This window comes from Carassius gibelio, chromosome A22 (assembly GCF_023724105.1).
Source record: "Carassius gibelio isolate Cgi1373 ecotype wild population from Czech Republic chromosome A22, carGib1.2-hapl.c, whole genome shotgun sequence".
NCBI classification, from domain to species: Eukaryota; Metazoa; Chordata; class Actinopteri; order Cypriniformes; family Cyprinidae; genus Carassius; species Carassius gibelio.
This window is the reverse complement of record NC_068392.1, coordinates 6,044,496-6,066,227: the sequence shown is the minus strand read 5'-3', so window position 1 is coordinate 6,066,227 and position 21,732 is coordinate 6,044,496. Positions and strand designations below refer to the sequence as shown.

At 33.9% G+C, this 21,732-nt stretch overlaps 3 protein-coding genes across 3 annotated transcripts in view; 2 read left to right on the top strand and 1 right to left on the bottom strand.

Annotated features, from left to right (window-relative positions):
• Positions 1 to 565: 565 nt before the first annotated feature.
• LOC127943210 (uncharacterized) lies at positions 566 to 2,489 on the bottom strand. The gene is made up of 5 exons (XM_052539451.1): positions 2,142 to 2,489; positions 1,718 to 2,050; positions 1,411 to 1,545; positions 1,143 to 1,231; positions 566 to 818 (listed from the first exon to the last, which is right to left on the bottom strand). The coding sequence occupies exons 1-5, from the start codon at positions 2,167 to 2,169 to the stop codon at positions 714 to 716; spliced, it is 690 nt and encodes a 229-aa protein (XP_052395411.1). The 5' UTR covers positions 2,170 to 2,489; the 3' UTR covers positions 566 to 713.
• A 6,060-nt stretch (positions 2,490 to 8,549) lies between these two features.
• Positions 8,550 to 12,650, top strand: LOC127942458 (vesicle transport protein USE1). The gene is made up of 8 exons (XM_052538156.1): positions 8,550 to 8,712; positions 8,986 to 9,035; positions 9,228 to 9,306; positions 9,390 to 9,542; positions 10,300 to 10,315; positions 10,406 to 10,436; positions 10,521 to 10,683; positions 11,710 to 12,650. Exons 1-8 carry the CDS (start codon positions 8,611 to 8,613, stop codon positions 11,890 to 11,892), a joined length of 777 nt encoding a protein of 258 aa, XP_052394116.1. The 5' UTR covers positions 8,550 to 8,610; the 3' UTR covers positions 11,893 to 12,650.
• A 4,033-nt stretch (positions 12,651 to 16,683) lies between these two features.
• The window catches only part of LOC127943254 (insulin receptor), an 81,473-nt gene continuing 76,424 nt past the window's right edge, over positions 16,684 to 21,732 (top strand). Inside the window, exon 1 of the mRNA XM_052539579.1 lies at positions 16,684 to 17,894. Within this exon, the coding sequence (XP_052395539.1) occupies positions 17,816 to 17,894 (79 nt within the window). The 5' untranslated portion in view covers positions 16,684 to 17,815. The remainder of the gene's footprint in view (positions 17,895 to 21,732) is intronic.

Here is a 21,732-nt window from a genome sequence, read left to right as displayed (position 1 = left end):
TGCATGATACAAACATGGTAAAAGAGTCACTGTTGTAAGCGTCTATGTGTTATGTAAATCAATGTTTTTGCACTTTTATTCAAGGTCGTCCACTAGGAAATAGTGGCTTTCTGATTTAGTGTGATGTTTTTTGGGGTAATTGTGAGCTGGTTAGATTTGAGAGGGCAGATAAACACCAACTAAATCATCCAATAAACCAGCATGGATAACCACATTAAACCTATAACAATCATTTAGCATCTTTGTTTCTCAAAACCAAATAATTTACTTTACAATAAACTAATTATACTTGTTTACATGAGTTAATTAATTACTTAGCGTTAATGAACACCAATGTCTACAGTATTTACTAATCTGGGTTTATTTTAATTCATAAATATACTGATACTGTTGATATACGTTAATTTGAAATGTTAACAATGTATTTGTATGTGTAGAATTAGCATTAGCATTAGTATTTTCCATTGTAATGCAATGTAACATATTGAACCTTATAGTAAACTGTAACCACATCGATCTAGATTGATCTGTTAACATGTTTTATAAAGTACTTGGTAGCAGCACAGAACAAAATGGTGTATTTTATAAATAAGAAAGTAACATGGTTTCATTCAAACAGCAATGGAAACACTGAGGGAAAAGGTGTAGGCTCACAGAAGGTGTTAAACCAACACATTAACAGTTTGTTGACTGCAAGATGTGCTGATCTCTGCTCATGATTGTGTAGGATGTGGCTTTGGATTCTGAAGAAGTTCGTAAGTGCTGTTTAGCTGAATGGGATTTTCTCTGGAATTTGTGGACGGCTCGATTTCGGAATACTACGAGAAACAATAACAAAGAAATTAGCCACTTTATAAACCTCCTCTTCACCACACATATGAACAAGTTTGGTTGATTTTGTCAAACATTTGTGAAATCGTTGAGCATCCAGAAGCTATTTTAGATGTTTTGCGAAACTATGAGTTGTAAACTCTGAAGAATTATATATTTCACCATCGTTTCACAACTAATGAGTTTCGAAACACCTTTAGCAAGTTGAGAAACACTAGAAAGAACTTTAGTTGTTGCTCGGAAATATCACTGTACTATTTCATACTATGAACAGAAATGGTGACTGAATCATTCAGTAATATAAGTCTTACCTCTACAGAGTTGAAGTCCTCAAGCGACACTGGTTTGACAATCTGGGGTCGACTTTTTCTTGGCTTCTTAAGTTTGAGTATTAACAGACCTGAGGTAACGCGATACATTACAGTTATCGTCATGAATATAATACACATGCATAATAAAGCAATACTTCAGTAGGTTACAAAGAAACTCTTCATAAAGGAATACACTTAATTTAAATGAAACTGAGGAGATTAATTTGAATTTTTGATAATGTTTTATGCACTTTCAACTTGCTCTCACCTGTTAGTGCAATAATCAGCACAGCGTTCAACACGAAGGATGCAATGGTCAGAATCTTATCAAAATTGGGTTCTGTTTTACAATATGGTTGAATATTATTGTTGTATTCTGTTTTATTTTGGTCATGCACAGATTCTGGTTAAATAGAAGAATTGTATCAGTTTTGTGCTTTTAGTGCAAATATAATTAAAACCTCTGATAAAGGTAAAAACACATTTCAGTAACACCAATAAATTTTAGTTATAAACTTAGTATATGCTAATAACACTCGATGTGTTAATCGTAAATGTAATTTAGAAATACTTACCAGTGGTGTAAAGTCTGGTGCCATTGCTGATCTGTAGAGTTGTGCCTGGTTTTGCACAATAATATATTCCTATTTCATTGATAGTTATGTTCCTAATAAATAAACGGCTCAAAATAAGTGATGAATATTTGTCTTTCAGTCTTTTAACTTGTAATTTAAATGATGTAGAATCTGATGAGTAAGTCCGCAGTATCTGCACTGGTGAATCTGTCAGTTTTTGGAAAATCCAATATATATCTTTGATATCAATCTGACAGTCTAAAGTCACATTTTCTCCTAGATTCACCCGTTTAACAATTAAACTCCCTGTAGTTTGACACCACACCAGTGGAACTGTGAAGGTAAAACACAAAACTCTTGAAATCCATCTTGAAAACTATTCAGTCATGTGAAGATTACTTTGAAATTACACTGAGAAACTTACAGAGGAGTAAAAGCTGCGCCGTCCTCATTCTGTGGTTGTTTTGCTCATATGCAGTTAGGTGGGTAACTTACACGAGTCTGAGCGGAAATTCTACCACATATATACAGAAAAAAAATCAAGAGGAAACCACCAGACACCCTTGAATAGAGGAAGCTGAACTTGCACTGACCAGACTGTTTACTGCTATATTAAAGCATTTAAGAAGTAGGTGAAAGTGCATGAGATAAAGTGTCTGATTTGGTAAAGTAACTTCAACTGTCTATAGGTTTTACTTTTGATTCATTAATTTGCTATATTAGCTGCTGAGCTAGGTCTAATTTTGAAGCTGTTGTTTTCCAAGCAACACTTCAGGCCAAACTTGTAAGCTGATGTGGTGTTTCCAGACAGTTCCGGCATGTGGTTTTGCTGACCTGGTTTCAAGTGAGCAAGTGTGGATTTCAGACATGTCTGTACTGAACAAGTGTAAGTATGCTAGTCTTTTTAGCCGCCATTTTTTTTCATACGGCCTCTGGGACTTGGATACAGATAACACTCTGATTAGAAAAGAACATCTGGCAATGTTCTCTTAAAGTTAGGATTCTTGTAGTGACATTTATAGAATGTTCATTCAAAGTTGTTCTAAAATAATGTTCTAAAAACGTTAGCATAAAAATGCTGTTTATACATCATTCGTAGAACATTTTTGTAAAGTTTTAGTTGGAGGTTAGTTTAGTTAGTTGGGGAAACAATACAACGCTCAATATGGCTGCTCAATCGCAGGAAGCCACGCCTTCTGAATGAAAGAGCCAATCGCTGATCAGTGAAGTCAGTGCATCACTGCAGCTGTCGTTATCGTCCAGGTTGCTCTTAGGACTGTGCATGTGCACTGACTGATGTAGCCTGAGAAATACGCTTTTTATAACGCTATTTGAGCAAAAGTAACAACATTTATGACACAGTTGTTGTCAGATTTCTTTGGAGATTTCAGATATGAAATTTAATCGTAAGCTTAGTGAACAGTTTTGGAGAATTTGATGTTTCCCCATTCGAAGAGACAGGAGCTGCACTTGTATGCCTGAGAGGCGTTTCAAAGATGGCCACCGAGTGACATGACTTGTCTTAAAGAGACTTTGGAGTCGCTAGAGGAGGACTTTGTTCACCCTCCGAAGCCGTGTGAGACTCTTTTTTTTACAGAAGGGCTCTTTTTATTTCACTTCTTTTGGACTGAAGCAAAGCAACACCCAATGACTGCAATGATAGAGCTTGAAAGATCAAAGACAATTTTTTATATAACCCCTACTGGATTCGTCTGAAAGAAGAAAGTCATATGCACCTAGGATACATCGGGGGTGAAACGCAGCCTAATTTTAATTTTGGGGTGAACTAACCCTTTAAGTTTGTTACAAAGGTAAGCCTTCTGGATTTATAAGGTTGACCAACCTTAAGATTTAATCAACTTCACCTCAAATAACAGTTACCAGTTTAACAGATTCGACTAAAGAAATAATATAAATGTATATACTGCCACAGAAATAGGTTATATACAAAATAGATGGACACAAAACAATAGTTTATAAGGGCATTAGCCTACTCAAAAGCCTCAAAACCGAACTTGTGTAATTCAATAAAACTTGGTGCATTGAATCTGAAAAACATGAGGGGATTTTTAACACGTTTATTAATTGTAGTTTAATATATTTTATTGATAAATATCCAGTCTGAGTGAAGTTTACTTGTGCTACTTAAATCAGCAGATAGAGGGCACTATTTAAAGTCTGTTTGTATACATGTAAACAAACCTATATAAAAGATATCCAAGTCGAAAAAACATGAAGGTATTTTTCAGTTAGTAAGCAGCCCTTGTTTTATTATTTTTTTAAAACTTTTTACTTATCAAGGGAAGAACAAAGAGAGAAACTATTCTGAAAAGTGCTTGGGAATTTTGCATTAGCCAACTCCGCAAACGTCAATCCAAGGATATTATACCTTTATTATTTAGGAGAATAAATAATAATTAATAATACATTTCTATTAGACTGTATGGTTTACACTTGATTATGTTTGTGTAGGTTTCATTTTGGGATTTTTGAAATGGAACGAAAATGAAACTCCACTTCAGAAAACTACAGAAGGGTGTTAGTTATATTTATATAGGCTCTTACATAAGAGATACTGTACAGTAGTTTCTGATGTGAAAGGTTTTCACTATCAGAACAGTTTCTGGAAAGCCCAATAAATGTCTTTTCCATCAATCTGACAAGTTAAATTTTCTGCTAAATTCACACGATTAACAGTTGAACTCTCTGTGAACACACCAGCAGCAGACGTGTGAAGAGACACAGATTTCTTAGATTTATTTAATCAAGACAAAATCATTCAAATCATAAAAACTGAGTGACATAAACACACCAAAGAGTAAAAGCTGCATCGCCCTCATTCTGTGGTTATATAAATGATGTGCATTATAATAACGCAGGCCAAACTGAGCAGAAATGCTTCTGCAGAATAAAAGAGGAAACCAGCAAGAACACTTAGCAATGAAGTGTAAGAGATGTGAAGATTATTAAAGGCCCATGCACTGATGTTTTCTACAAGGTGTGACTCTTTACACAAACTTGACATTTAACCAAACCAGACCTGAAGTCAACTAACCCACAGCTGTGAGAAAACAGATTCTGAGCAGACGACTGCAACAAGACAATGAAAAACAGTGCATTAATACATTCAGCAAAGAGAAACCAGAAGACTTACTGCAGTTTAATTGATACATATAGATTTTAATGTAATGTAATCCTCATCTCATGAATTTACAAACTGGATTATAACACCACACACACACACACACATTTTAGAGCAAACAGAGCTTTTAAATCTGCTCATTATATACTACAGTAAACACATTCAAATGAAATGGTAACATTTTACAATGTTTTCATTAGTTCATGTTAGTTCATGTATTAACTAACATGTACAAACAATGAACAATACATTTATTACAATCATTCATCTTTGTTAATATTAGTTAAGAAAAATACAGTCATCCATTGTTAGTTCATGCTAATTCACAGTGTAAAACTTTTGCATTAGTAAATGCATTAGTAAATGTTGAGATTAACATTAACTAAGAATAAGAAATTCTGTAGAAGTATTGTTTATGCTTAGTTCATTCAATAATGTTAACTAATGAACCTTACTGTAAAGTGTTACCCATTAAATGTCTAAAAAACCAAGCTTTACAAATATTTGGAGTCATGGCTGCTGAAAATTCCAAAATGTATTATATTTTAGAAAATAATTTTATAAGCAAATTATTTTTTTATATATAAAAATTACAACAGGGATCAGTTATTTTAACTGATAATAGTTAATAAATTTCCGTTTTTTTTTTTTTTTTTTTACTTTTTTTTTAAAAATAAAACTAAATTAATAAATAAAATCCCCAAACTTTTGAATGGTACTACAAATATATTGCTTTTTGCCATTTTAAATCATTATGTGTTTATATTACAGAATCAAAGAATACATTCATTCAAACACATACAACTTCAGATTTTATTTATAAGACTATAAAGACAAATAAAAGCTGTTTTATTCATTACATTCATGTTTAGGTAACAGACATCAGTCAATCTGAAACAAACAACAATCAAGCTAACAATATTGTTTAACAAAATATATTTCTATATGATTTACTCTTAAATGTGTTTTGCTTTTGAAAGGGGCACAACATTTTTGTTGGTTGTTTGATAGACATAACTCCACTTCAGAAAACTCCAAAACAAAAGATAAATTAGCTTCTAATATCAACGTAGAAAGATTTTTCTTTATTTTAACACCTCTTCACCATCTTGACCTGGAAAAGCTGATCTTGACATTGTTGGTGTCTGTTCACACTTGAAGTTTGATCTAGAATAGACCCAAAACAGCATCGACAATTATGATTTAAATATTATAAAATGCAGCACTAAAGGAATTTAGCACCAAGTAATACACAAACATTCAAAGTATTATAATCATATTATTATTATGTTATCTCACATATTACTGCAGAAAATATCACAGTGGCCAATGTTGTGAATGATTGTTCACTTCACAGTTGATTCTGATCTTGAGCAACTCAAGAACAAAAAATACAAGTGTTTAGAGTTTAGAAATTTCAAAGATGCATCAATGTTACATAGACCTCTGATAGAAAGAAATGATAACACACACACTAGAAACACTAAACTTATAAGCCTGGTTTCACAAACAGGGCTTAGCTTAAGCCAGGACTAGGCCTTAGTTAAATTAAGATTTAAGCAACTTTTACAAAAATGCCTTAGAAGGAAACATCTTGACACAAAACAATGACACTGACATATTTTAAGAGATTTCAGAGCGAGATATTTTCAGTTGAGACAGCTCAAACATGTATTTTAGACTGAAAACATATAGCGACTAATGCTGCTATAAATGTTAAGCATACATAAGAGTTAGTTGATACATGTGGTACATTAGTGACATATAACTTTTGATTATGTAATGATGAATTATTACAAAACACATGCAGAGTCTATGCAGAGTCAAGAAGCTCTCGGATTTCATCAAAAATATCATAATTTGAGTTCTGAAGATGAACGGAGGGTGAGTAGTTAATGACAGAACTTTCATTTTTGTGTGAAATATCCTTTTAAGGAAGGATCATGTAAGTCATCTAAACTTAAAGGAGCATTTGTTGTTTTGAAAGATATTTTCTAAGTACATTCATATTTCAAATTTAATGACACACACACAAAAAAGTTTCAAATCCAGTTCATCTGGAGGTTACCCAATTGCGAATCATCCAGAGTCTTTATTTTCAGACGCTACGTGATGGAACTGAATTGCACCACTTCTCCCAAAAGGACATTTGTCTTGGACTGACTCATTAAAAAAATATATATATCTTGATAAATTTTCTCTTTTAAGCTTCTAGTTTATTTATAAAGTGCATCAAGAAGTGGGTACAATTATTAAGTTTCTATATTAATTAGAAAAAAATGGTCTCTTACATTTTATAATTACATTTCTATTTTGACTTACTAAATTTTAATGAAAAAAATACTTGTTCTCAGTCAGTATAATCTATCTGTTCCCTGTAGATTATTGCTTTTATTGATCAGTTTTGTTTCCCATGTGTTTGTTAATTTGGTCGGGAATGAGTAAAGACAGCAACCATTACCAGAAAGTTACTATTAATATTATTTTTATTAGTCTGCAGAATATGACATGACATCATTTCCAATAGTAAAGTTTTTGGAAACTTGTTTGTGTGTGTGTGTGTGTTAGATTTTATAAAATTAAAAATAGCAATTATGAACTGAAGGTAAGATGCATATTTGGGCATCATGTTTTCAAAATGAAGCATCACTTACAGTAAATTAATCAGGTTGAGCTTGTTTCATTTCAGTGAGTCATTTGGTTAATTTGATATTGCTGATATTGATGATTACACGTTCAACAAACTCACTTCACTCCTCTGTAAGTTTATTTCTGTGTGATTCAGTCTTGATCTGAATGATCTGTTTGTGAATAAAACCACAGAAGCTTTCGCGGATCAACGGCTGGGTTTAGGTGAGAATGAGGCTTTACCTGTGAGTTTAAATGTAAAGCTGCTATTTGGTTTTTGATTAAACTACCAGCTCGTCCAGAGATGATACTGCACTTAGTAGATGATACTTAGCAAAACATTTTTTTTTATTATTTTTTTTTTATAACTGGTAATCCTTTCAAAGAAAATACGTTAAATTTTGCATTAATACTAATATTAATAATAACAATCCCAAATAGATACATTTGTTGCAGCTTATCTCTTACCATCACTGATCTCTAGAATGTAGCCTGTTTTTATACAGTAATAAATTCATTAATCATCAACAGTGACAATTATTGCTTACTAATTGGCTTCTGTGTCCCTCTAAATATATTTGCTGTGGGATTTTTCATCATAAATCAGATCATCAAGTTGTCAGTATCATTACTGGATGAGCACTTTGTTTCTAGTATTCGTTTTTAGTATTTATGTTATTTATTTATTTATTTTTGCGTATGGATTACAATTAACACCGTTTTACTATGGTTAACGTAGCAAAACCATGGTTTAACTATATTAACCATGTTTGCTTTCATATATATATATATATATATATATATATATATATACATTTTTTTTTTTTTTTGCTGTAAAACAATGGTAAATTTTCGTAAGCGAAGAGCTAATTAAATTATATGCATCATCACGGGGGGATATTTAATTAGCTTTTTTCTGCTTGAATTAACTATTTTTAAGCTATGAATATTAACGTGTTACAAGTTAATGTGTCTTGTATATTTGTTTTTAAATGTTTAATACATTTTCATACGTTATTGACAACCAACCGCTCCTGCGTAAACACGAAGGACTCTTAATTTGTCGCTCTCTTCCGCCTTGCTGTCCGTGAAACCCGAGCGACTTCCGCTTGCAGTGTCAAATATGGCCACGTCCAGACTAGAGACTAATTTTATCAGGTTATTATCGCGCTGTGAGTCTTTAGCTTCAGAGAGTAGAAATGAGACAGAATGGAGACTCGAGAAGGTAATGTAATAACGACGCTGCATTTTACGTTTACTTCTGTTCTTTATATTTTTGCACAAGAGAATATTCTGCATGATACAACAAATATTGCCAGCGTCATATGCAGTAAAATACGTGTGTGTATATATGTGTACACACACATACATTCATTCAGTCAGTGTCTTATTTGCTTTCTGTTTTTGCTGTGGATATTTTTTGAGTGTAATGTAATATGTTCATTATAATTTTTCAGCAGGAAATCATATTTAATAGATTTACATTTGTCTTTTCAAGTACGTTGGTGCTCTTGAGGAGATGCTTGTTGCCCTTAAAAAGAGTCCCAGGTAATTTTTTTTGAAAATTACAGGCTTTTATCAATCATATCCTTAAAAAAAAAAAAAAAACATTTCAACATCTATTGATTGAAAATGAAATCCAAGAGTGATGTTGAGATAAAACGGCTGAAGGTGTTTCTCCTACAGCTGTGATAGTGATGTAGATGAAGAGTCATGATTGATTTCTGATTGTTCCCTCAGCAAACCAACAGCCGAAATCCTGACGGACTATCACCGCAAGGTGGACTTCCTCAAGGGTCTCTTAGAGGCAGACAAACTGGTCAGTCGTTATAATCACCACCTGCTCAATGACAGTAAAATGAGTCCATGATTGTGTGTAGAAACGCTTTGTTTTGTTTCTAGCCATCTCCAGCAGAGAAGTCTTTAGCCAATCAGTTTCTGGCTCCTGGACGAATGCCGACGATGTCCAGCGAGAGAACGCCGGCCAGTAAGACGGTGCACATTCAGAGCAAAGCGCGATGTGCCGGAGAAATGAGGAAGGAGCTGATGAGCACCGTACGACTCTTTCCTCTTTTCCAGTTTGTTTTTATGCTATTTCAAAATCTTTAGTGTTGTACCTTTATAAACCCAAAATTGACTGAAGCAAGAAACCTAACTGACTAGACTGCTAGAAACATCATTAAGTGTTAGTTATATGTATGATTAAAACAAAAACGAAACAAAAAAAATCACCAAAAGGTGCAAGAAAAATAAACCTAATTCAAGACATGTACAAAACTTTGATCAGTGTTATTTGAGTATTATTGGTATTATAGATTTAATTATAATATTTGAAATATCAGTTTTCATTTAATTCATTTTTAATAGTTAATTTTTATACATATATATATATATATATATATATATATATATATATATATATATATATATATATATATATATATATAGTTCTTTTAGTACTTAAACTAAATGAACATGAGATGTACTGCTCTGGCAACTAACTAAAATAAAGTAGATTAAACAGAAATATAATATAGATTATATATTTATATATATATATATATATATATATATATATATATATATATATATATATATATATATATATATATATATAATTAAATTATAAATATATTGTAAATTATATTAATTATTATTTTTATTCCAGTTGACATTTACTTCATATACATATATAATTATATAGAATTTGCTTTTTTGAGACTAATATACTAATTAAGAAAATTCTTTAGCATTTTTTTTTTTACAGTGTGAAAATTTAATTTTTACAGACTCTTTATTTTGTTTTTAACAGGGTTTATCATATTCCGGTAAGTGTTATATTTGAATATTTAAATGCTTCATTTTAAGAAATGAAATGTCATACGTGAATCATTGTTGTTGTTGTTCTTCATGGCTAGGTTCACTGGAGACAGATCTCAGACACAGAAAGTAGGTGGCGCTCTCTCATTGGTGATCTGTGTGAAGGTGTCACTGATATCTACAGTATTCAGTTCTTTTCTGCTGTGTTTTCAGGAGTATTCCTGTAGATGAGCAGCAGTCTGCGGCAGAGCTGGACGCTATTCTGAAGCATCATAACAACCTGCAGGAGAAACTGGCCGATGACATGCTGAACCTCGCTCGCAACCTCAAGAACAACTCGCTCGCGGCCCAGAACATCATCAAGCAGGACAACCAGGTCTGATGCTTTCCTCTCTACACAGCTGTCAGTAATCTGCTGTCTATATATATGACGTTAAGTGCATATTTCTGACAGTAATACCCATCCTCTGACAGCAGAGAACATGTGTGTACATATTTTAATCAACAACATATTTTAATCATTCTCATTCCTGATTGACAGTCAATTCTTGTTATTGTAATACAACATTATTTTTATATTTGCTAACAATAATAATAATATTATATAATATAAATATATTGTAATTAATTAATGTAATACAGTTAATATGTATATATTATATTACATTACCATTATTATTATTATTGAGAATTATATTATACTTTATTAATAAAATAATGTTATAATTGATGTTATTGCATATTTATAATATAGTATATATTACTGTAATACAATTTTATTTTTTGCATCCAATCTAGCAAAGTGGTCACCATTTATCTGCCTCAAATTAATTATTGCTCAAAAAAATAAAACACTTTTTTTATTGAAATAATTTTAAATAATTACTATTATCATTATTATTATTTTTTTGCAAATCTAAAGAACAAAACAAATATTGTGATTTTTTTTTAATATTCTATATGTATTCTGTAAACATATTTGTATTCATTGTTTGCGCACACTTCATCTTTTTATTATTGCTAAATCTGCATATTCAAATGTATAATATTAATAATAATAATATTATTATAAAATAGTGTTATAAAAATTCAGTATTATGTTTTATTAATATAATAATAGTCTTTAACTATTATTACATTTTTTAGTGAAAATTACCACATTAATAAGCATTTATAAATGTAAAGTAGCAGCTTGAAAAGACTGGTTTATTAAAATGAATTAGTGTTATTCTTATTATTTAGCTTTCAAACATGAATGTGCTGTTACTACAGAAACATAGCATTACAAAACGGCATAGAAACTAACATGAGCTTTTTGAACTCTTAACCCTTAACACACTCCGATTAAAAGATGTCTGCTGCGTCTCACAGCAGTTAACCGGCTGTAAACCTCTCTCTTCAGACTCTCACTCAGTCTGTGCGTCAGGCCGACATGAACTTCGAGAAGCTGAAGACCGAGTCCGACCGTCTGGAACAACACGCCAAGAAATCCGTCAACTGGTTCCTGTGGCTGATGCTCATCGTGGTCTCCTTCACCTTCATCAGCATGATCCTCTTCATCAGACTGTTCCCGCGACTCAGATGATTCCAATCATCATCAGATTTATATAGAACAACAGGTTTACAAAGACACTAGCAAGTATTAATAAAGATGATTGACAGGCTCGATTATTCAGTCAGTCAATCCCGCGAACATTACCCGGATGCTATTGTTGATGTCATAACGAATTCGCGTTTTAAACGAATCCTATTTTGTTTGAATGTTCGTACGGTAAGTAGACTTTTGAACCATAGACTCTTCGTCAAGTCGTTTCAGTACGTAACCAAACGTTCCTAATACTAATTTTGAGACTGGCATTTTTTGTCTTTTTAAAGATGCGTCCAAGTTGATAAAATATTGCTTGATAAACTATATTTTGACACTATATATGAGCATTTTGAGAACAGTTTCATCCAGCTTTATCTGAGTTTCTGTTAGTGGCTTTCTCACGTACGATCGCTATAAAAATGGACCGAGCTGTTTTAAGATCCGCTTGACTTGTCCGGACTCGCCTTGGCGATCAGGAAATGTTCTGGCAAACAGCAGGAAGTATTTTTGCCCGTCGGAAGCGCAGATGGAGACTGACTTCACCACCCAGAGAGTAAATGGTCCATATTTAGCTGCTAACGTCTATTTGTGCTTGCACTTGGACGGAGAATTAAGTACTGCTCCGATATGGCTAACGTGTTTGTTAGAGTGCAGCTCTGTTGATTTTTTTTTTTTTTTCATCAGATGTGTCCGAGAGTTGTCTGTGAGCAAAATAAAGGAATATGCATTATTTTAATAAAATAATTTGCAATCTGCCTACTTGGTGTTTATTTTGTTTGAGGTTTTGAAATCCAGACACTGCATAGAAACGGCCAAAATAATGTCAAGCCTAAATCCGTTGCCTAATTGAGTTTATTTCTCACAATTCTGACTTTTTTTGAAACCATTTCAAAATCTGAATTCTGAGCGGGTAAACAGAATTTTGAATTTACAAGCCATTCCGAACATTCTTTTTTGGAACGCCGCTAATTTCAAGATTTAAATTCGAGATTCTAAATGAGGGAATTGAGTGTTTATCTTGCTATTCTGACTTTTTTTCACCCTAGGAATTGTGAGATAAAAATGTCATATGGTGACTTTCTTCATCGCAACAGTCAATAGACTATACAAAAATGACATTATGAAAAATAGGTTATTCTCATGCGTTTTCTTGGGAAATGGAAAAATGGAATGGAATTTCTCTGGAAAAATTGCTGATGTACATGGAAATTTATGCACTTTGGGATCATGTGCTTTATGACCCCTGGCGCTATTAGCTCAGCAGTCCCCTAATGCATCGTAAATCATTGTTACTCTGACACGAGACTCCTGTGGACCCAAAGGCCTAATTTTCCAAACCCAGGTTGAGCCACCTTTGAAGTAAAGCGAGCAGATAAAGCAGCCGTGAGTTTTAATTTGGCGGCTCCTGACAGGGAAAGCTGTGATCCGGCTGGAAGGTGGCAGGTTAGCTGGGGTCAAGGGATTGAAGCGACCGCTCCACCCGGCCGCGGGCCTCGGGGGGAACCCAGCAGGTGCTGCAAAGTTCCGGGAAACCACTCAAGTTCACCGAGATTAAGATAAAGCAGCCTTCTTAAGAGATCTTGAAGCGTAAACTGGAAAAGCTTTTTTTTGTTCCACATGAAGAAATGAAGGTCAGATGTGTTCAACGAATGGAAACAGACAAGTTTGTACACATATTTCACAGCTCTGATATGTATGAGTCATGTACTGAGTCAAGACGTTTTTCTGTCGGTGAATAAGTAAAGACAGTACTGTGGTGTGCTGGGGGCGGAGGGCTTGTTTTAAACCAAGCTGTTGCAACATGCCCCAGCAGGAAGAGCAGTGTGGGAAACGCTCTTCTGCTTTGATCCTCGCAGAAGGAGCTGGTATAATTACGCCGTAGGTCCTTCAGGATGGGTGGTATGGGGGATCTGCCCTTCTGTAAACACTAATGCTGAGCAACATGCAGGAAGTTGTTCAGGAAGCTGCTTGGTTACCTGGTTTCTCAATCTTTCCCCCTTGGTGGTGTGGTAAATAACCTCTTGCCTTGAGACCGTGGTGGCCATGTGTACTCATGTCACCCGGGTATATCTTGAGATCGTTTTGTTTATGGTAATGTTTAAGTAAAATTTTACATTATAGATAAAAATATATAGAAAACTGTAATAAGTTGCTAAAACCTGTTGGCATGTGCTGTGAATCAAGCCGCAAAAACAAAACAAAAAAAGCTGTTTTTCTATATTGCAACAGCTGTTTGCTAATCTTTTAAAATCATCACAACTTCTAAATGTGTTCAGACATCTTTGTTATTCCCAAAAGATGTATAGGAGATTGTTTCTTGATCAGAATTGGAGAAATTTATAGCATTAAATCCCTTGCTTCTCAATGGATCCTCTGCAGTGAATGGGTGCCGTCAGAATGAGAGTCCAAACAGCTTTTTTTAAAAAAAAAAAACAAGTAATCCTTAAGACTCCAGTCCATCAATTCTGAAGCCAAAAGCTGCAAACAAATCCATTATTAAAATGTTTGGACTTTAATCAATCTCTTCTGCTCCAAATATGAGTCCACCATCTTTTTTGGCTTCTCACATCAAAATTCACCCACATATTTGTTTAGAGCTGTTTTGAACTGCAACAGTGCTTGCATATTTCTCACCTGATTCAGATGAGGCTCATTTGAAATCGTAAACATTTTAATGGTGGATTTGTGTCTTACAGACATGCAGACTTTGGCTACACATGACATAAACTGATGGACTTTAGTAAGGTGTGGATTATTGTGATGTTTTTATCAGCTGTTTGGACTCTCATTCTGACGGCACCCATTCACCGCAGAGGATCCATTGGCTAAATTTCCCCACAATTGTTCTGATGAAGAATCAAACTCATCTACATCTTGAATGGTGGTGTGTAAATTCTCATAAAATTGTTATTTTTTGGTTAACAATTTCTTCATCAAAGAATATAAAAACAACTTACTCGATGCCAAATAACTAATATTGCTCTTTTATAAGCATGAATGAAAGCACTCATAAGTTGACGTGGCAAGTATTCAAATTCACTTTATAAGGAGTGTCTAAACAAACATTGCATTAGACATTACATCCATTCATTCTTCTAATACAGTGTCAATACCCACTGGCAATAATCTCTCGGTATTCACAAAGGGGTGTTCGTAATGAAATGGCAAATCAATATTTGCTCTGTCAATGTTTATTAATAGTCATTTGACATTTGCTTGTGTGTTTCTTTTAGTTATTGCTTAAAGGTCCTTGCACAGGTGTGGCTCGTAAATCAATAGCAGTTTTCCTTTTCCTTTCTATACATATCTGTCACACATTCATTTATTTGAATGTATTAATATCTTGCACGGGGAATGACGTGTGTGTTCAGCGTCTGACAGGTGTGTGTGTGGCTGAGTTGATAAAGCGAGACGACAGTAATCTGATCAGAGAAATCATTTTGGATTACTGATGCTGGAACTGTCAGTATATGAGCTCTTGTATAACAGATAAATTAATCACAGCTTTTAAAAGGGAGCGAGATGTTCCGTTGCTGTGAGCTTTCACAGATTAAATTGTCCAATTACATTACAGTTGTGTTTTAAATAGGTGCCGTCATGCAACACTCATTTCAATAATGACCAATGGCAAATCATTGACTTTAATGCAAGCTTGTTAGTACATTATAGTCATCATATATGAACAAATCACATTTGTGCTTTGCATCAAGTACAAGATTTTCCTCTTGCTTGAATTATATTTGAACAAATAATGTAGTATAATATAATATAATGCTTTTTAAACCTTAAAAATGTAAAAGGTTATCCATGTTTAATGTCAACTATATTCGAAAAATACATATATTTACATTCATTATTAAATCCATATAATTAAAAATGCAAAATAATTATAAAATCTCAGTTTTAATGTTAAGCTTTACATAATGCAAGACCATAATATAATATAATATATGCATTTTAAACCATAAAAAATTAAAACGATGTCCATGTTTAATGTCAACTAGACATGAAATACATATATTTATATTAATTATTAAATGGAAAAAAAAAAGTGAAATTATTATAAATTCGCAGTTTTAATGTTAAGATTTACACAATGCAAGACCATAATACAATATATTAAACTCGAACATAAAATGTGTCCTTGTAATTTGTGAACTAACAGTAAATACATAAATTCATATGATTAAAAATACAAAATTATTAAATTAAATTACATAAAATATTGCATGGATTCAGATACTAAGCCTCAAAATGAGCAGTTTTAAAGTTTCAAATACAATAGAAAGATGATAATATAATATAATATAATACAATATACTTCCATGTATCTATCAGCTATACTAGATATATTTATTTCGATTTATAATGAAATTTAATTACAAATCCAAAATGATAAAATTATTTAAAGTATATAATTTTGTAAAATGTAAAATATTGCATAGATTCAAACTTCAAGCACCAACATTCCCAATTTAAAAATTTATATTAAATATAAAATAATAAAATATAATATATGTTTGAATTTGTATTTTTAAAAGGTTGTCCATGTTATTGGTCAACTAACAATAAACACAAATATTTTTATTTATTATTAAATTCATATAACTAGAAATACTAAATAAATACTAAATCAATAGCAATTTATAATTTTAAATGTAAGCTATTGCATGGGATCATATTCCAAGTACTAGAATATAGGAGCACTTTTAACATCGATGGAAAGGCGTCAATATATTTAATGCATGACTCTTTCTCTTGATGTGGGCGTCACAGTCTCCACGCTTGACTCCATTCCATCAGCTCTGATCCGCTCCGTGTCTTCGGCTCCACCGCAGCTGACTGGCAGCACTTGTTTACTGGTGAAGATACACAGGGAGAGACGAGAGGGGAAACCGTACCGCCGACAACACGAGAGAAGTTTTTTCCCCACTTTCAGCCCATTCCCACGCCAATGAGTCCATCGAAACCGCACACCGGGGTCTTGTGGACGGAACTGCGCGGTTTTATGGGCAGCCCGGAAACGCGTTGGACGCTGGTCTGTTGATTAACGTGGAAGATTAAGACGCAACGCGGCCGTGACGCGCGTAACGTCACGCTCACACTTCGGTAGCATTGTGCTTCTGGAAGCATTGCTTTAGGGGAATATCGAGATTTGTATGGGCCTCTGAACGCTTTGGATTTACACAAACGCGTGTGGATGTTTAATATCAGGGGACGTTGGCTTTTCTGACAGTAGAATATAAATATATATATATATATATTTTTTTGTGTGTGTGTGTTAGTCATTTTTCTGAGAGGAACATTTGGCAGTGCATGAAAAACGAGCTGTGGAATAACGCTTTTAATTTTTTTTTGCGTTCAAATCAGACATATTATTTGAATTTTGGACTATCGGGAAGCTTTTCTGTGAACATTTGAGAGATATTTTTTGTTTTTAAAGCCACCTGGGGCACCATATTACTACTACTATTTTTATTATTAACTTTGAACTAAATTTCAAGCTAAAACGTGTATGAAAAGTTGCAATGTACTGTTACCTTAAGGGTATCTCATCCCTAGAAGTGTGGGATTGACTCCAGGGAAGAAATGCATGGACGTTTTTCATACTTAATCTACTGAAAGCAAAGATGAAACCGAAAAGTCGTTCAAAATGATTTTTATTCATTTGTTTTTCACTAGGGTGCAGGATCATTTTATTTAATGCTGCGTGGGCAACAACTACTTTAATTCAACATTGTCTTTAAGTGAAGCACGCTGGACCCCTGGGTCCCCTTCTTTGGGGGTCTCATTTAAGTTGTCCCTGACTTTTTCCAGCCTGGATATAAGCTAATCAATATTTTATTTTCTTTTATTGCTCGACAACCGTCTTTTGGAAGGAACCGTTTTCCAAGGAAACTAAAACGTGTCGCGAAGCATAATGCGGCTGGACACATCTGTGGTTGTTTTGGTCACTTTCGCCTACATCTTGTGCCTCTGTGGATCCCTACATGGAGAAAGTAAGTCACGACACGCTCTAACTCGTTTTAATGCACAAAATATGTATGTGTTATTGTGCTATGTGTGCGTAGTACTGTAGTTTACAACTGAGGGGACTTGTGGAATTCACTCCATGTAGACCTCGGGCAGCTCCTAAAATTGTTGGCAAGGGATGTAACACGGATTTAATTGTTTTGAAATGATCTGTGTGTTGGAATTTAATCATTCGAAACCATTTTATGTGTTATATATGCCATAAATGTGCCGTTTAGCTGATTTGTATAATAAAATCGTATTATTGTAGTTAAACGTATGTTTTTACAAATCATATCCTCCCCGATTTCTCTCAAAATGGGCCGTTCCTTAGGCCTGGCGTTCTGCGCGTCAGCCCGAAGGGCTAGATTATCGCTCGTGACTGGACTCGGCGGGATTCGCGAGCGCGCGCACGCACGCCTGGATTCCAGTCGCGGAGACGCACACGCACGTTCTTCACGTTCGATTTGGAAGCGCGTAAACAAGTCGAGTATGAGGTGTGATTTATCCGTTTACCCCATAGTCGAGGCCCTACATATGTATATATACACACCCACACACACAAATTAATTTATATATTATTATTTTATGTTTAAATTGTGTTTGTATCTCTCTCTCTCTCTCTCTCTCTCTCTCTCTCTCTCTCGCTCTCTCTATATATATATGCCTGCAAGAGTAATTAGGTTGTTATTATTAAGTGTCACAAAGTTTTATTTATTCATATGTTAAATGGAGAAGCTTCCACATGTATTTAGATCCTTTATTACTGTGAAATTTATAGCTACTGTATCTAAACCCTTTCAGCTTTTCCATTTCTGAACATCATTTTAAATTTAGGATAGGCACTTTTATGGGCACACCACACTTAGAATAGTGGGCTGTTAATGTTTTTTTTTAGAGCTGCTGTCTGAAGAAAGTGCTGGACTGATGCCTGCAATAGTAACACAGTGTTGTAAATAATGGTCTGGAGATAATTAGATCTTCCTTATTATAGGTAACCGTTGCATCCCAGTGAGCCGTTTGAACTGTAGATTGGAAAATATCAGGTTTTTGTAGGTGGTGTGATTTTTCAGTCAGAAACCTGCTAAATGTCCATGCAGTTTGTTTGTTTTGCATGTAAAAAAACTTGGCAAGAGTTTTAAATTTTTTATTTATTTATTTTTGCTCCATTTGAAAAAAAATTCCCAAGATTGGTTCCAAATCCGTGCTTCCAAATCTTTTGTTGCCGTTACTCTTTTGGAAGACATCTATAGTTGTACTCAAAGTTATTAGAATATTAAAATACGCTGGAATAGATTTAACATTACCGTCTCTCTCCTGACTCCATGGACCTGTTCGGGATCTTCTGACACTCTGTAGTTTGCCTTGGTATGTCTCCCAGAATTCCAGGGGTGTGGAATGTCTTTGAAGTGGCCCACCCTGTAGGTGCTCTTGCCGTTGAGGGTTTCGGGACTCATTTCGGCGTCTGCTGCCTGCTGACCTCTTGTCTTCCAGGTCATGTGTCTGAACATTTGCCATGTAGCATGTGAGCTCTATGTTCATCTCTGTGAAACTCCAGGGTGGGCTTTTCCCAGGAAACCGGAGCATTTCCGCAGGCTTTCTGTTTGTTCTCGGAAGTTCTTACTACAAAACTGATTCATCATGCATTCACATACAATATATATTTTTTAAATAAAAATGTGTCAATTTAAAAAAATTAGTTTATAAAATGTATTTATTAAAAATGTTTATTATACAGTGACTTCGAGAATACACAGAATCTGAAATATTTTTTCATTGGTTTGTCAGTGGAAGTTGTTTTGATGACCAATTATAAAATTAAACATAATATGCAGTGATGATTTGCGCACGATAAGATCAGGTATGTTTATTAAAAATCTAAAGAGGTTCTTCCTTTTTTTTTTTTAAATACATGCTTAACGCATGCATAATGCATATGTTATTTTTTATTTTAAATGAGTTATTATTACAATGCTTTTATGTACTAAAAATACTTCAAAAGTAATAGATATTGCATAAATAATTTTATATAAAACAAAGAACAGAAGTTGCTTTTTTAATTTCAAAAAGTGGTGCTTGTTTTAATGAAAGTTGTTTAATAAAAGATAAACAGCAATACCATTTCTTTGCAAGACATTTTTGTGAAAGAAACAATGCAAAGTAACTTGCATGTCATGTTTTGGAAAGTTTGCATGTTTTATTTTCATGAAAAAAAAACCCTTAATTGCAAGAAGAAAATTAGCGAAAAACAACGCTTAATGCTCTTTCACACCAAGAACGATAACGTTAACGATATCGTTCTCTGAATTTAAAAGAATAGCACTGTCCACACCACAGCTATAACTATAACGTCACAAAGTGGTGCTAAAACGTTTTCTTATTTTAAACAAACCGCAAAGTCCACATCGCAACCTATAACAATAACGACAGTGAAACCATATCACCTGAATCTCTTTCAGAACGATGTTTTCTAGCTGATTAATGATAAAGATTGACAGCCAATGAGAATCCATCCTGCTTTAATGAGCTTGAGATTTTAAAGTGACAGACTTAAAAAATGCAGCGTATGCTTCGAATAAACATGATTTTGCGCTGGTGTAGAAGCTAATATATTTTACTCCAATGCACGCTCCTTTAATCGCTTTTTTAAATATTTTTAATCGCTTTTTCATACACATTTTGCAGCAAATTTATTATAAATATTTACAAAAAGATAGTTAAATACTTCATATATCTAAATATATAAAGTTAAATATAGCTTTATTTATGAAAGACAAACGACAATCTTTTTGATACTCATTATGTGACTTCCAATTGAGTTTCAAATAGCTGAGTAATCAAAGAAAATGAAGGTTTTATGATGTAGATTCGGTTTTTGATTGGTTTATGTTTTAACTGTCCATCGTCTCTTTACCCTGTTAAGAATAAGGGTAAATTTTCCCGTAATTTCCACATTGACATCTTCTGCTGAACTGTTGACTTGTTCAGTCTTAACATACTCCGGCCTCTACTCAATATTCATTGACTAAAGATTCATGGTGGCTTGTTTCTTTTATTGACACTGTTCTCCATGTCAGGTTGTGGGCCACAAATGAGGTCGATTCCTCTTACAACATGCCCGAAAAATCTGATGTGAAGACCCGGCGCTGTTTGTATCCATCCGGCGTTATCTGTCAATGATCTCATGCCATAACGTCTCTGTCAAACCATGCTAGTAATGTGGGGGTCAACATTGAGTCTATGCCCTTTTCACCACGTATGAGAGGGTGGAAAGACAGTGTGTCTCCAGCATTTGTGGGAATTATGGCAGCTCTGTTACGTTACCTGATTGCTTACATGTATTTTGAGAACTGGGTAATTTTGACCTAATTATTAATAAGATCCCAAGGGAGAAATCAAAATGGAAGTAATGTGTCTTAATTTTGAGGCTTATTGCTTTTTTAAAACTGTGGCAACATTCAGTTGTTGCATTTATTAAAGGGACAGTTCACCTTTGGGACCGTTGCTGGTTCTCATTGACTTGCATAGTTTTTTTTGGGGGACCATTGATCAAGCAATCGTATCAAACGTGAAAGCACCCCTAAGTTTTAATTTTGAGTGAACTGTTCCTTTAGGAAATGAAAGTCAATATTAATTTCATGTTGCCTCTCAAACAGTCATAAACAAGGAACTGAAATCTGGATGGGTTAAATAAGCCGAACCGCAGGAACCTTTGTTTTTCCTCAGTGGTTAGCACGAGTGCTGTTTTTAGAGGATTGTGTAATATAAAATAATTTAATAGGTGAAGACAGGCTTGTTTTATTTTTGTACTGAACGGCGTATCTT